Here is a 14,241-nt window from a genome sequence, read left to right as displayed (position 1 = left end):
AGAGAGAGAGAGGAGATTCTACCCCTCAGCCGTGGGGAGAGATTGGCTGTGGTTTTGAATCAGTTCCACCCCAGCCAGCTTAGAGACTACTACATCGCCTGCCACTATATGCATCTGTCTCTATTACGGTGTTACAATAAAAAAAGGAACAAAAACGTGTTAGACTGGGTCCTAAAGGCGGGGTCTCATTAGTGCCTACAGTAACACACACACCGAGCGAACAACACTAGCACGGGCACACACAACACACACACAGACTGATAAACGACAGCTCTTCTCCAATTAACGCGCTCGTCTATATGAGGGTAAAGCCACCTTTGCTCTCTACTAACTAACACTAGACTCAAATTATTAGGCCCGATCGACAATCTGTGGATTTCTCTAAAATTAGAACTGTTTTTTGTAAAGAGATCTTCTGTATGCTTCAAGTTCATAGAAGAACCAGGCAGAAGGCTTAAAAACTCATGCACGCTGTAGACTAAACAGGCTTAGGCGGCTACTTGCGCGGGCTTAGGTTGCAGCCCCCGCTGGCCCTGCAAGCTATGTTCAAGACGGCTCGGTGTCTAGAAGGCTGAGAGGGGGACAAAAATTCGGCCTTCATTAACTGGGGGTACAACTATAATTCTAACTAACATTCATAGGGGGTGAATGGACCTTTTGTAACCCCCTGTCTAAGCACCACCCTCATCCATACGGAACCGGCGCCAAGTCAGCCAGCGCCAAAGAGCTTAATTATACTCTCTCGTCTTACACCCATGCTGTCTGGTGGAGTCGTTCCGATTTTGTGTGGAGCCATCTAGGTTCGGAATGTTTGGCTATAGTGGGGTCATCAATTCCACCGCCTCTAAGTTGTACATTTATGTGGGACCGCATGGATTTTCTAATAATAAAGAATGAAAAAAGTATCTTTCACTTTAAGTTCGCATAGGTATTGGTAATAAATTTTGGGTGCAAAACAAGTTTGCAATAACTAAAAAAAATTTGTATCGCGTTTTTGATTTTTTAACCATATAGTTTCTAGTTAGAGGAAATTTAAGATGGCTTATTCCCTAAAGACTTTGTGAAATTGGCAAATAAAGTTGGCACAAAAATATGTTTCAAGCGGTGCTCAGGGGAATTTTAATTTTGTAGTGTCTTCGATAAGTTTTTGATGTTTGTGAAAATAGGCCCACCGGGATTTTTATGCACTGCAGGAGAAAACGAAGTAAATAGGATTTATAGCATCGTCAGATGCTGGCTATAATAAGGCTGCGGAACAGACAAGCCGACTGTGATGAAATTGGCTCTTGGGGGAAACGTGCCAATTTTTGCAACAGGGGCAGCAATATGCCTATCATATGGACGTATTTCCAGCAGTGCTAGATGAGCTCTAAAGTCGCTAAAGCAATACCCCCAGAATACGGACACCAGAAGTCATAAAGTCAAGATATACTTTTAAAAGAGCAGTATTATCCCAGTTGGCCTGACGGCGCCTGATGCAATCTACAAGACTCACATTTCTAACATTTCCGCGATAAATGAGCGGTCATGGCCTCTTCGGTTTCGGTCCTCAGTTGTGTAATGCAAAGGCGAAATGATCGAAAAGTTAATGGCTGCCGCTGCCACTGGTCTATTGCTTTCCCATGACGTTTAGGAACGTCTGTTTTTAAACAAGGCTGATCGGACCGTGCAAAGGCGTTCTGTTCAGTCGTTTCTTCGGAGATTTAATCTAATCGATATTTCGTTCTCTGCAAGGCGTCGCAGAGGCCGCTCTTTTATGCAGTTTTTGGCCAAACCTCCTTTAGCGGAACGGAAAAGCCCGGTGCCCGACCCTGTCGGTATGTGCAAAGGGCTGAATTTGGCACAATATGTATCACGTAGTCTACGCATTCGCCTCCTAAGTGCCGGCCTTTCATATCGCACCAAAAATAACCCTCCTTTGTGCGGCTACGCTCTCAGCGTAGGTGTGCAGTGGGGCTACGTCTCGGGAATCAGGGGTATAGTTTAAAAGATAGTAATACGGCATAAGGTCAATCGCCGCCCTGAGTCCTTTGTATTTCGGCCAGATGAACTGGCTGCTATAATAGGTGTTATAAATGCTATGAAACACAAGACGCATCAGGGTCTAAGCTAGCAAGCTCTAGTTTAAGAAAATAACCCACAGGCGGCCAGTTTTGTTCGACCGGGTGTGTCGGTTCGATGAGTAGATTTGCTGATCGGGGCGCTCGTTTGCGTGCGCTTTGACTTGTATATGGCCTTCGCTTTGCAGTTCTACTCTTCGCTGGTGATTTTCGGTTAATATTACACTTCGGGCTTCGTGTTTGTTTGGGCTGTGGAAGCAAGGTTGTGAGCAATAACAGTAGGATAACGGCGAGAACCGCTGCTGTGAGTCTGCCTGTTGGCTTGGCTGTCCGAACTTTCTCTGATAATCTTTATTGGTTGGTTAAAATCAATATCACAGTTTTTAAAGAAACGGCGACACTGCATGGGGTAGGCATGACCCTTAAGAGCAAGCCTCGTTTTCATACTGGTGAGAGCAGACGCCATGGTTTCGTGCTCCTGTTTAATCCGCACCGCCTCTGAGGTATTGTGTCACCCATCAGCAACACTCATCTGTATTCAGAGTGGTATTCGGGCTATCGCGTTTTATCCTAAATGATTTTAGGCCCCCACCACTCCGACTAAATGAACAACGTTTTAACCAGCCAAAGTTAGCGTAAAATTCAGTATCCAAAGTTGTTTTGTACATTCAGGCTGGGCACCCTTTTTTTAAACTTGTTTTACCAGCATTGTCATCTGCCTTGCCTGGGCTTGGTGTCAATTTTGGATCTTTTTCTCTGCCCGATTGTTCCCTCCGCGCACCATAAGAGGCTGCTGCAGGCGCTTTGAACAAAGTTTGGTTAGGGGGAAGACAATGGCACGGTTGATTCTACTACCGATGTGCAAGGGTGGTCCCTAGTGGGCCTCAAGGTGCCGCTCCACCAGCCCTCTTCTACCTGTGCACATGTCAAATAAAGCAATCAGTCCTGATTGTGTAGAGAGATTGAGAGGTTCAGTCAGAACATTCTGATGCCATGAGGGCAACAAGAAAGGTCCAAAGGAAAAGTGAAAAACTTTTCCCACAGCACAACCACTGACATCTCTCACTTGCCAAAACGTGTCTGCACTGCAAAACCATAACATTCATGTAACACTACACCTATAGCAGTAAGGGACATTTTTCATGTGTAACTACTACATCCGTATATACCCGCAGTAAGGACTAAAAAGTGTATCGTGGTTCAAGTGGTGTGGCGCTGGGAGGTGTCATGAGTGAAGGGTTCTCCTCGAAGAGTCAATTTTCACCTCAGGGCCGTCTATCCGTAGTCACCGGAGCTTGCAACGAAAGCGTCTGGCACTTGCTTCCTAAGTTACCTTGAAGTAGTGTTTCACCTCTCATCCGGAGAAGCTTCTTGCAGAGTTCTAAGGTCAATGGTGGAGCGGAGTCCAGATATAAACCTAGTACGGGGATGGTGATCAAACCACACAGATGAAGGGTACATTAAGGGACCGCACCCTAGATACGGATGCCTGGATATTTACGCCTCGACTGGAGCAAGGTGTTGGCAAACTTGGGTGTGGGTCCCAATCAGCCAGAGTTTCGGGTGAGTTCATTGTGAAACCTGGCCCCACCTTGTCATGCGAATTCCTGAGGTCAGATGGCCCAGGATGTGAGTGGGCGTTAAGGCGTCTGGGAAGGGATCTCAAAACTGGATTATAGATGGCAGAGAGTTGGTGTTACGACACCAACTCTCTGCCATCTATAATCCAGTTTTGACCTTCCCAGACGCCTTAACGCCCACTCACATCCTGGGCCATCTGACTCAGGAATTCGCATGATAAGGTGGGGCCAGGTTTCACAATGAACTCACCCGAAACTCTGGCTGATTGGGACCCACACCCAGTTTCACACCTTGGCTCAGGCGATTAGAGGATCATCAGGGGGTCCTTTTGTCCCTCTGTGGGGGGATACTCCCACTAGGTATATATCTGGGACTCTCCACCATTTGACCTTAGAACTGAAGAAGCTTCTCGGATGAGAGGTGAAACGTCTTCAAGTAACTTAAAGAAGTCCAGACGCTTTTCTTTGCAAGCTCCTTTGACAATGGGGCCTGGTTTTTCACAGTACCTCTTCAGTGATCTCTACGATGTTTCCAACTTTCAGCTCCAGCTCGTCTTCGTTCTGCGGTTGATACTCAAATAGCACCTTGCACTGTCTCTTCTTAGGCTCTGAGAAGAAGAAGAGAAAAAGCAGACCTGCGTTTGCTGTTTGTAAACCTGCATGTCTGCAACATAAAAGTAAGCGATGCAGGAAAGCAACAAAGGCATGGATCCAGCCAGTGGGATGGCCTTTAATGAAAAGTTCGCTCATAAGGAACTCTTCTACAAGGTGATCATACAGCATGAAGTAGCCCCGCCCTATTGATCAAGCAGAGCTGTGCAGAATATTCAAAGAATATGGATATTCACATAGGTCATTTAGTGAAATGTTTTTAATCAACCTTAGAATTCTTATTTTTTTCCTAGAAAATATCACTTCTAATAGAAAGGTGCTGCTAGTAGCATTAGCCTTTATTTAATAAACGAATGGTTTAACCAACTTACTGACAGTATGCAACATTTTAGAGTTTAAATTACCGTTTATGATTACACATTTAACTGTCTTTTAAGATACCAAGTAATCATTGATTCAAATAGTCCAATACATTGGCCAATATTTTATATGAGACTTTGCTCATAACGGTTGTATTTGTTTGTTCTGCTTTTATTTACTTGTTTACACTCTTGCCCAACTGTCTTCTGTGTTTGTGACATCATTTATATGTTATAAATGCAGCTCAGCAAACAGCCAATATTGGCTAATAACAACCAACCATGGATAAAGAAATCAGTCAAGCTCATATGAATTTGTGTTCTTGGCATCATAAAAAGTATCAAAACTATAAAGCCCAAAGACTGTATATCAAAGACAATGTAGCAACTGTGACCTCACACACTGGGTTTTATTTTTTAAAGCTGGAGCCTTCTCCATCTTCTCCAGGCGTGACAAGGGGAGGATCATACTGAGAACTGAGAACCCAAAGGATATGGCACACTCAGCTAGTCAACTCAATCAGAAGGTGGGTCTATCCTATTCTCTACCACATTACTTTCTGACCTCGTGCTCTCCCTGCCTGCTCTGTGCAGCTTGATGTGGTTGGACACTGAATAATATCATGAATTCAGTTAGGCCATGCATGGCATCTCCCTCTGGCTCATATGTCGTTACACTGAGTTCACTGTGGTTGCAGAGCAGGACAAGGACTACAAGCAGCACAATATAAACTCCAACAACATAAACAACCCTCTGTCACAAAAAGAATCCAAAGAATACAGATTTATTTTCTATTACAGTTTTTCAATTTATAATAAATCAAAATCGTAATAAGAACAAAAAAGTGGAAATAGATTGAGCTCTATGCTTGTTTCTAATTCATTTTAATTCACCACTCAGTAAATGAAACCTTGATGGGTCAGCTGGCACAAGCCTTTCAGCTTTACTTAAACTACTTCAAGGTTTTCAATATCAGTGTCTCAGGGCCTTTTTGAAAGAATGACCTAAACAGGTGGATGCATCGACGCAGTCTCTTCTTAATGCTCTGAAGCTGCCTTTACCTGCCTGTAACATGGACACTTTGAGCTCTCCACTCAGAAGAATAGATAGATACATGCAGAAGACAAAGATCTGTATTCAGTTAAAGACCTCTGAGCGAAACGAGACACAGTGAAGATGTGGAACGTACAGCTGAAATAATAAAAGAAAGCATCAACTTCTCTTAACCTGCCAGATGCTACATGAACAAGTTTTACCAGAGGTCCACGTCCTGGACACCAAGCACTTTAAAGTCTCATTCCCTCCAAACATTCAAACACCAAACTCGGGCTCCTTACTCTTTGAAGCTGCGGGCACTGGTGGCTGGAAGGCACCGGCCGGGATGCCAAGAGTGCTTATTCTCTGGACCAGGCCGGCCACGTTCCCCACCTTCTCTCTCTTCTGAAGCTGCTCTTCCTTTGGCTCATCTGCTGTTTGACTGCCCTCTTTAGGGTCCTTTTTCAGTTCCTATGAATACATATACAAACACATACATACATATATACATAAATGAGTAACAATCACACACCAGGCAGCTGGTAGTAAGTGGGAAGCATTTCTTCACACCAAGTTTAAGCAATAATCTAGTACTTCACTACTTAGAGATCAACAAACTGAAGCCATTTTGTAGGTGTCTGCTTATGAATTTTACAACAATCCACTGTTTATTAAACGGAACTTCTTGAGCTTTTCTTCATTTCCTGTTACATAAATGTTGTTACGTTGGTAGACATTGTTGTTGTAGATGGCCAAAGTTTCAAATAATGAGGTCCGCATATGAACAAGTAAATCCTGTGAGACAAGACCTCAGGCCAAACACATAGTTTCACACAGTTTTTTTTTCCTGCTATTGGAAGCAGGCATTGCTAATATGATCTCCTCACAGATGTGCCACCCATGTTCTATTCAAATCAGTTTACAACTTTACAAGGAGCAGCCATCAGGAAAAAAAAAATATGAAGGAAGTAGGGCTGCTCAATTAATCAAATTTTAATCTAAATTACGATCTCGGCTTTCAACGATCATTAAAAATGACTGAGCAGATTATTAGCACCTCCCTCGTGCTTTACTCTCGCGCTGCTCCGTGTGGCAAATCGAGCGCGCCTCTCTGCGTTTCGAACACACATCACAACAATAAAGAGGACTCGAGGGAAGCTCGGAAAGCTAAGTAGAAGTTATTTAGAGAGAACAGGATAATGGCTGCTAAAGAAAGAATGCCGTTGGTTGAAAAGAGAGATAAAACGACTTCAGTGGTGTGGAAACATTATGGGTTTGCAGAGTCAGACGTGGATTAAGTAGACATAGTGTGTAAACTTTGCTACGGTGTCATGGCTGCACCATGGAGCAACACTACAAATTGACATACCTCAATGTCAGTTTGATGCAATTGTGCATTGTGTGGCTACACAGCTTGCCTTGATGTTTGGTTATTTGTATGCATAAATATTATGCAGTAATATATGCTGCCATCTTCTGTTTCAGTCCATTATTACACTCTTAAATCCTACTACTTATTCCTGCATCTTATCTTATGTGATTTTACAAAGCTTCAAACGATTTTGAGAGAGAGAGAGAGAGAGAGAATCAAATGGAAATGTACTCATGGCCAAGATTTTATTTACTAAAATAGAAGTTTAAAATCTGAACTCAATGGAATTCTCTTAATTTCTTTTCTTCTCCTTCTTACTGCAGCAAAAAAAAAAAAAAAAAAAAAAATCACAGTTTGGCCATTTAAACAGCTTCTGAATGTGTTCTGAAAAACTCTCAACATACAGAACCCATGGATGTGAGCCACGCAGGATGAAAGTGGCTGAGACAGTTCCAGTGTCACCGAAAGGGACAATAAGACATTAGGTTCCATTAGGTGGAAATAAAAGAAGAAAAAAAACAAACAAAAAACAGTGTGTCAGTTTCACACAACATAAGGGGAACTGAAACGTAATCTAAATTGAAATAAGATGGCGCCGGTGAGGTCGGCTGCCGTCACGACTGCTCCGACCACTTTTTCTTTGTCTTTGTTTTTTAAGTTAGTTTTCAGCGTTTCTAAATCGGCAAAATCATCACCATTGGGTACATTAGGTATGACAGTGACACTCTTGTTTCTATTGGTATACAATGTACTCACAATTCGAAGTTTTTAACTCCGGATCCGAGCTGGCCGAGTGAGATCTCGAGGGAGAACAAAGGGAAGCGAGCCGGCGTCAGGAACAGGCTGAGAGCTCGTGCACACCGCACACCTCTGCCTAGCATCCTGCTCGCCAACGTCCAGTCACTGGAGAACAAGCTTGACGACCTTGACGACCTCAGGGCCAGGATAAAGTTCCAGAGAGACATTCGGGACTGCAATCTCCTCTGCTTCACCGAGACATGGCTGAACCCAGGAGAGTGGAGGACTATCGTTGCAGTTAAGATTACAGCTATTTCTAAAATATACGTCTAGGGCTGGGCCATATTATACCGTTCACAGTATACAGTGTTAGGCAATGAAACATCGTGATAGAATATGGGTAAAACGCTCATGCGCAGTGCCTTTGTTTTCATAGCACATGGCGGAAAAAGCATGGCAGCAGAGAATGAGAAGGACAAAAGCGGATCGTCGAATGAAACAGATGAATCAGAATTGGTTTGTAAAAATGGTGCAACTTCAGTGATGTGGAACTTGTATGGTTTTTGTCCGTCAGATAGCCACGATTGTCGGAGCATTACGGCTACCGTAGTCAAGAGCCTCGAGCAGTAATATGTACTGTGCTTCAACATAATATTACCGTGGACTTCCGGAAGAGCTTTGATGGAGTAGGACGCGAGTCTGGGAGCTGCCGCCGATTTCGATTAAATTGTTATTCATTCGCGCTTTTCGGCTATATTTCCAGTCCTGTTTTGGTTTGTTGATTGTTTTGTTGAGAAGTTTTACTCGGGCCTGCGTAAAATGGCAGCAAAAAATGTTAAAACCCGCAGTACTATTCAAACACAACTGAGGCCTAGTTTGCAAACCGCGACCACACCCTCGAGTGAGCCGTCGTCTCCTGCAAAGCCCCCCACATGTCAAGCTAATCCTGATATTGAGGCTCTCAAGGTCGAGTTGCTGGCTTCGCTGAGGAAAGATATCGCCGACATCTTTAAAAAGGAACTTCAGGACACTCTGGGTGATGCTTTGTCTACCATTAAGTTCGACCTGCAGGCGGTGAAGACGCAGCTGGCGATCGATAAAGCTGCCAATGACGCTACCATGTCTGAGCTAAAAGGTACGGTGAAGGAGATGGAGCACGCACTTACTGTCTGCTCTGATGATATAGCTGAGATGAAAAACACTATCAAGGGCCTCACAGCTCATGTAGCCAAGCTGGAAAGTAAGTGTGAAGATTTGGAGTCCAGGTCGCGGCGCAACAATGTTAGGATAGTGGGAGTACCGGAGGGCCCTGACACGTGCACCACTGCTGCCGTAGCTTCCTTGCTAAAAGAAGCATTTGATCTGGGGAAGGAGCCGCTTTTGGATCGTTCGCACAGGACCCTCCAACCCGCACCGAAGCCGGCGACCGTCCACGAGCCATTGTATGCAGGTTTCATTACCACACTGACTGTGTTGACATTTTACAGATTAAACTTAGAGACCGGACCATCTCAGTCTTCCCCGACTATCACTGCCAGGGTGGCACGGGCTCGTGCTGCATTCAACACGGTCAGGCAGCAACTCCGTGGCATTGAAGGTGTTCGGTATGGCCTGCTTCATCCAGCGCGACTCCGCATCACATATAAGGGTGTCGAGAAGGACTTTGTTTCAGCAGAGGAGGCCAGTGATTATGTCAAAACTTTGATCTCTGGGTGAGCCTCGATAGCCCCTCAGTTTGATGCTGTAATGCTAATAAGGGTTCACGCTCTCGTTAGGTTTAACGCCATCTGTGCATTGTTTTCTTAGGCCATTGTGCTGGTTATTGTACTGTTGGTGTGCTGGTTCCTTTTATTTTCATTGTTATTTATTGAAACTGAATCATATAATATACTCTTGAACTTCGGACCAGTCCGGCACAATCTTCTCCAAGCTTGCTGCATTGATTTGCATAGGACTGAGTTGTTTTTTGTTTCTGTTATCTTTTTTTTTTGTTTTTTTTTTTTTAATTTATTTTATGTTTTTTTTAATTTTATGCACTTTGGTGTTTTGTTGGTAAAGTCTCCTTCTGAGGAAGTCATATTTTGTACTGTGAGATCTTTTTGTTGTTTGGTTTTTTCTTTTTCTTTTTTTAAATAAAAAAAAAACATGTTTACTGTTACGCGCACACTGTTATACTGTAGAGAAGTTGGCGAGAGGTTATTTTTCCCTCTCTCGCTTTTATTTTTATTTAGACTCCAGTTAGTCCAGTCACTTCGGTGAATCATTTTTGCTACTTTGGGGGTACACTGCTGTCTCCTTTGTTCTGTTCTGTGGAGACTTGGGGTGTATTTGTGTTCAGGGTTGGGGGGGGGCTGTCCCATTTCGGCTCTTCATGGCCACTGGCATTTTGGTTTGGTCTTTTTCCTCTTCCTTTTTATAAATGGTTAATGGCAATATAGACCCCAGCATTGCTGGGTCAGGTATGCCTCTTAGATTCATTAGTTGGAATATCAGAGTAGGGCTGGGCGATATGACCCAAAATTCATATCTCGATATTTTTTAGCTGGATGGCGATATAAGATATATATCTCGATATTTTTTTTTTAAAGCCATAAAGTAAGAACAAAAAGAGAGTTCTTAGTCAAAGCTGTGTCCCAGATGTCACACAGGCACTTTTATTAACATAGAGCAGATGTACATAAAATTTACTCAAAAATAAATTATGAGCATTTATTAAATAATAATGCTCCATAAATAAAAGAAAACAATGTTGTTTTTGTGCATAACAAAAAGCTCACAATTGTGCAGTCAAAATGTAAACTAAAAGACGCTGAGCACAATAACAAAGACAGATTTCACAGCTGCTCTGTTCCCAACTTGTACTGCGTGACTGACAGCCTGGAGTTTGAAATCCGCTTCGCAACCACGTCTCTTAACAGGTGCCATTTATGGTCCTTATACACAGTAGGGTAATATTACGTTGAAGCACAGTACGTATCACTCCGCGAGGCTCAGCCGTAATGCTCCGACAATCCATCAAGCGGTGCAGCTCCGTAGCTTACCAAAGTCGTACTAAAACATTTTTTGACAGATTGCTGAGCGCCGTGTTCCACATAAAATCGGTTCGCGGCCATCAAGCACAACCAGAATTCATACATAAGGCGCGCTGTCAACTTTTGAGAAAATGAAAGGATTTTAGTCCGTGCAGCACCTCTGGGCTGCATGGCGTTAGCGTGGTTAGCTCGTTAGCGTGGTTAGCTAGCTAACACGTTGACGCCGTCCAGCCCCACGCACGGGGCGATGCGCAGTAACTCGTTAACGGAGATTTGCCGTGTCCATCTTGTCGCTTCCTGCAGGTGAAGCGATGGGGGAGGAGGGGGAGTTGTGTTCAGTGAAGGAGAGGCGAGGCCGAGTAACGTTGCGTAAAGACGAAAGTGGACGAAAGAGAGGCAAACTTGCGGCTCCACAAGTATAATTATAACGTAACATAGACTATATCGATATAAAGGATATTGTCACATCTTATATCTCGTATAAAAATATATCGATATTTTTTAAAAACTCGATATATCGCCCAGCCTATATCAGAGGTATGGGTAACCCTGTTAAGAGATCTAGTTTATATTGAAATGTCTAAATTCTGACATAGCATTTTTACAGGAGACTCATCTTCGCATTAAGGATCATTATAGGTTATATTGCCCTTGGGTAGGTCAGGTCTTTCACTCAAATTTTAATTCGAAAGCTAGAGGAGTGGCCATTCTCATTAATAAGAAAGTTCAATTCTCTTCGACCAATGTTATCGCTGATAGGAATGGTAGATACTAGGGGTGCAACGATACACAAAATTCACGGTTCGGTTCGATACTTTGGTGTCACGGTTCGATATTTTTTCGATACAAAAAAAATGTTCATGCCTTTTTAATTTGTCATTTATTAAAATTATAAATATATATTTTAACTCAAAAGTACAGTTTTTAAATTTAATGTTGCTGAAACAAAAGTAATTTAAAAAAATAAATAATCTGATTGAGGAATCACTCATCTTTGGAAAAGAGAGTTTATTACAGAGAAATGGCTCTTTCCAAAATAAAAGCTATACTATACGCTTCTTCTGGGCTATATTCTCAGCAGCATATTGTAGCGGGTCAGGGCTGTTCGGGGTTCTGTTTGTACAGTTATGTTTTGTTTATGTTGCCATAGTGACGGGTGACGCCCTCTCGCTGCGACGGTGTGTCCTTCCGGGGTCAGAGGGCGCCCTGTGTGTTGTTGTTGTTGTTGCTGTGCGGTTGCCGCGCTGAGCAGTTAGCTAGCGGCAGTGTTCTTCTGCAGATGTCAATAAACGGCTGTGCTCCCTGGCTAGCTCACGGGAAGCAAGACCAAACGACACCTCCGTCTCCTCGTTGTCTGAGCTCGCCACATTGGTGTCAGAAGTGGGATGATGGTGGCACCCCATGTTCTGACCCGAGTGACTTTTCCCCCGCCGGTCGTGACCGGCCGGTGCGCCAAAAGAAGGCACCTGGACATTTGCAAAGTGAAAGCAAAAAACAAGCGCAAATTCAAACGCGATTTCAATATGTCACATATTGACAGTGGCTCACCGATGCCAATGACATAATTACCCAGCTACATTTCCGAAAGAATGCAAAAGCATTGACATATATTTTTCCTTCCTACAATAGCCCAACGGGCAGGGCAGAGATAGATTTTGGTAACCCGACTGGAAAAATCGCTAGCCCCGGGACGTCGGGCTAGCGATTTTGCAAGCCCTGTGTTACAGGCATGGCCCTTTAAGGATGAAGCCTGATGGGAAATGTATTCGGGATGTGTGTAGCGGGACTGCCTGGTGTGTGTGTGAAGAGAGAGAGCGGAGAAGGGGAAAAAGTAACGGTTAGCTACAGAAGAGACGAAAAGAAAATAAATAAAAGGAATATAATAACTCCCTCGACAGCCAGAGTTGTGTCGGCGATGCTCGCTGTGAGTAAACTGTTTCAGCCCACTGTACGCGGTGTTCGTGCCTTAGAGAAGAAATAAAGTTCGGTGAAGCAGTTTCCTACGCCTCCTTCGATCTTTTTGCTAGCGGAGTTGACCTGTATAGTAAGCTGTTGCCGGCTACGAGTCAGTTACGGAACCTTCAAGTAACTGCCAGAGGTTTCCTTACTACGGTTCGGGGCCGCGGATCTGGCGCGGTAACACCTGTATCTGATTGAGGAATCACTCATCTTTGGAAAAGAGAGTTTATTACAGAGAAATGGCTCTTTCCAAAATAAAAGCTATACTATACGCTTCTTCTGGGCTATATTCTCAGCAGCATATTGTAGCGGGTCAGGGCTGTTCGGGGTTCTGTTTGTACAGTTATGTTTTGTTTATGTTGCCATAGTGACGGGTGACGCCTCTCTCGCTGCGACGGTGTGTCCTTCCGGGGTCAGAGGGCGCCCTGTGTGTTGTTGTTGTGCTGTGCGGTTGCCGCGCTGAGCAGTTAGCTAGCGGCAGTGTTCTTCTGCAGATGTCAATAAACGGCTGTGCTCCGAGCTCACGGGAAGCAAGACCAAACGACACCTCCGTCTCCTCTTGTCTGAGCTCGCCACAATATTAAACATATCAGGTCCCCATAAGGAGAATCATGTGCTAACGGCTGTCTAAATGACTCGGGTAAAGTTTGTAGCATGCATGCTTGTTGTTTTTGTCTGCTTCCACTTGTCTTTGCACTAGGATGATGTCGGCGTAAATGTGCAGTCATATTCGTTGTGTTCCCACTAGTGCTGTCAGCGTTAATCTCGTTGAAATGACGTTAACGCCACAACACGGCAAATCTCCGTTAACGAGCTATCCTGCATGGGGCTAGACGGCCAACACGTTAACGAGCTAACTGCGCTAACACACTAGTTCCCACCCATGTAATTGAGCATTGCGTGGCACATCCAACATACTGTTTTACTTTAGTCCATGACGCGCTTACCTTCAGGGTCATACGTCACATGAAAACCAAAATAATTCCAAACGCCAGATCTGAATGAGGGTGGGGGAGGTCCATGTTGTAAGGAGAGCTTAACTTCTGTCTCGCTAGCTTGCCCTGCGCTCTTCCTTCTGACGATGCTGTCTGTGTTGAGCGCTCAGTGAATCTGCGTTCGACTACTCCGCCTAGGCTGCACTGTCGACCCTAGGCGGAGTAGTCGAACGCAGATTCACTGAGCGCTCAACACAGACAGCATCGTCAGAAGGAAAGTTGATAAAATAAATTACAAATTTTGTATTGTTCGATACATATGCGTACCGAACCGAAAGCACTGTATCGAACGGTTCAATATCGATACGAATATCGTTGCACCCCTAGTAGATACATCATTGTTGCTGATACCCTAATGCAGAAAAAGGTTTTGTTGGTAAATGTTTATGCCCCGAATTTTGATGGCGCTGAATTCGCTAATAGTTTGTTGAGTAACATCCCCTTTCTGAATACTCATTTGCTTATGGTGGTGATCTGAATTGTGTTTTTGATCCAATT

At 43.9% G+C, this 14,241-nt stretch overlaps 1 protein-coding gene across 2 annotated transcripts in view; it reads right to left on the bottom strand.

The window, feature by feature from the left end:
• Positions 1-14,241, bottom strand: part of LOC102313264 (CD2-associated protein) — a gene marked incomplete in the record, with an annotated part of 55,567 nt that overhangs the window by 3,170 nt on the left and 38,156 nt on the right. For both annotated transcript variants that reach the window (XM_042216535.1, XM_042216536.1), the window contains 2 exon segments: positions 4,148-4,248; positions 5,950-6,118. In XM_042216535.1, the coding sequence (XP_042072469.1) occupies positions 4,148-4,248; positions 5,950-6,118 (270 nt within the window).

The sequence above is a fragment of the Haplochromis burtoni genome, unplaced genomic scaffold (assembly GCF_018398535.1).
Source record: "Haplochromis burtoni strain Fernald_Lab_line unplaced genomic scaffold, NCSU_Asbu1 Contig_1100, whole genome shotgun sequence".
NCBI lineage: Eukaryota > Metazoa > Chordata > Actinopteri > Cichliformes > Cichlidae > Haplochromis > Haplochromis burtoni.
The sequence above is the reverse complement of the archived record's forward strand: the minus strand, read 5'-3'. Positions and strand labels throughout refer to the sequence as shown.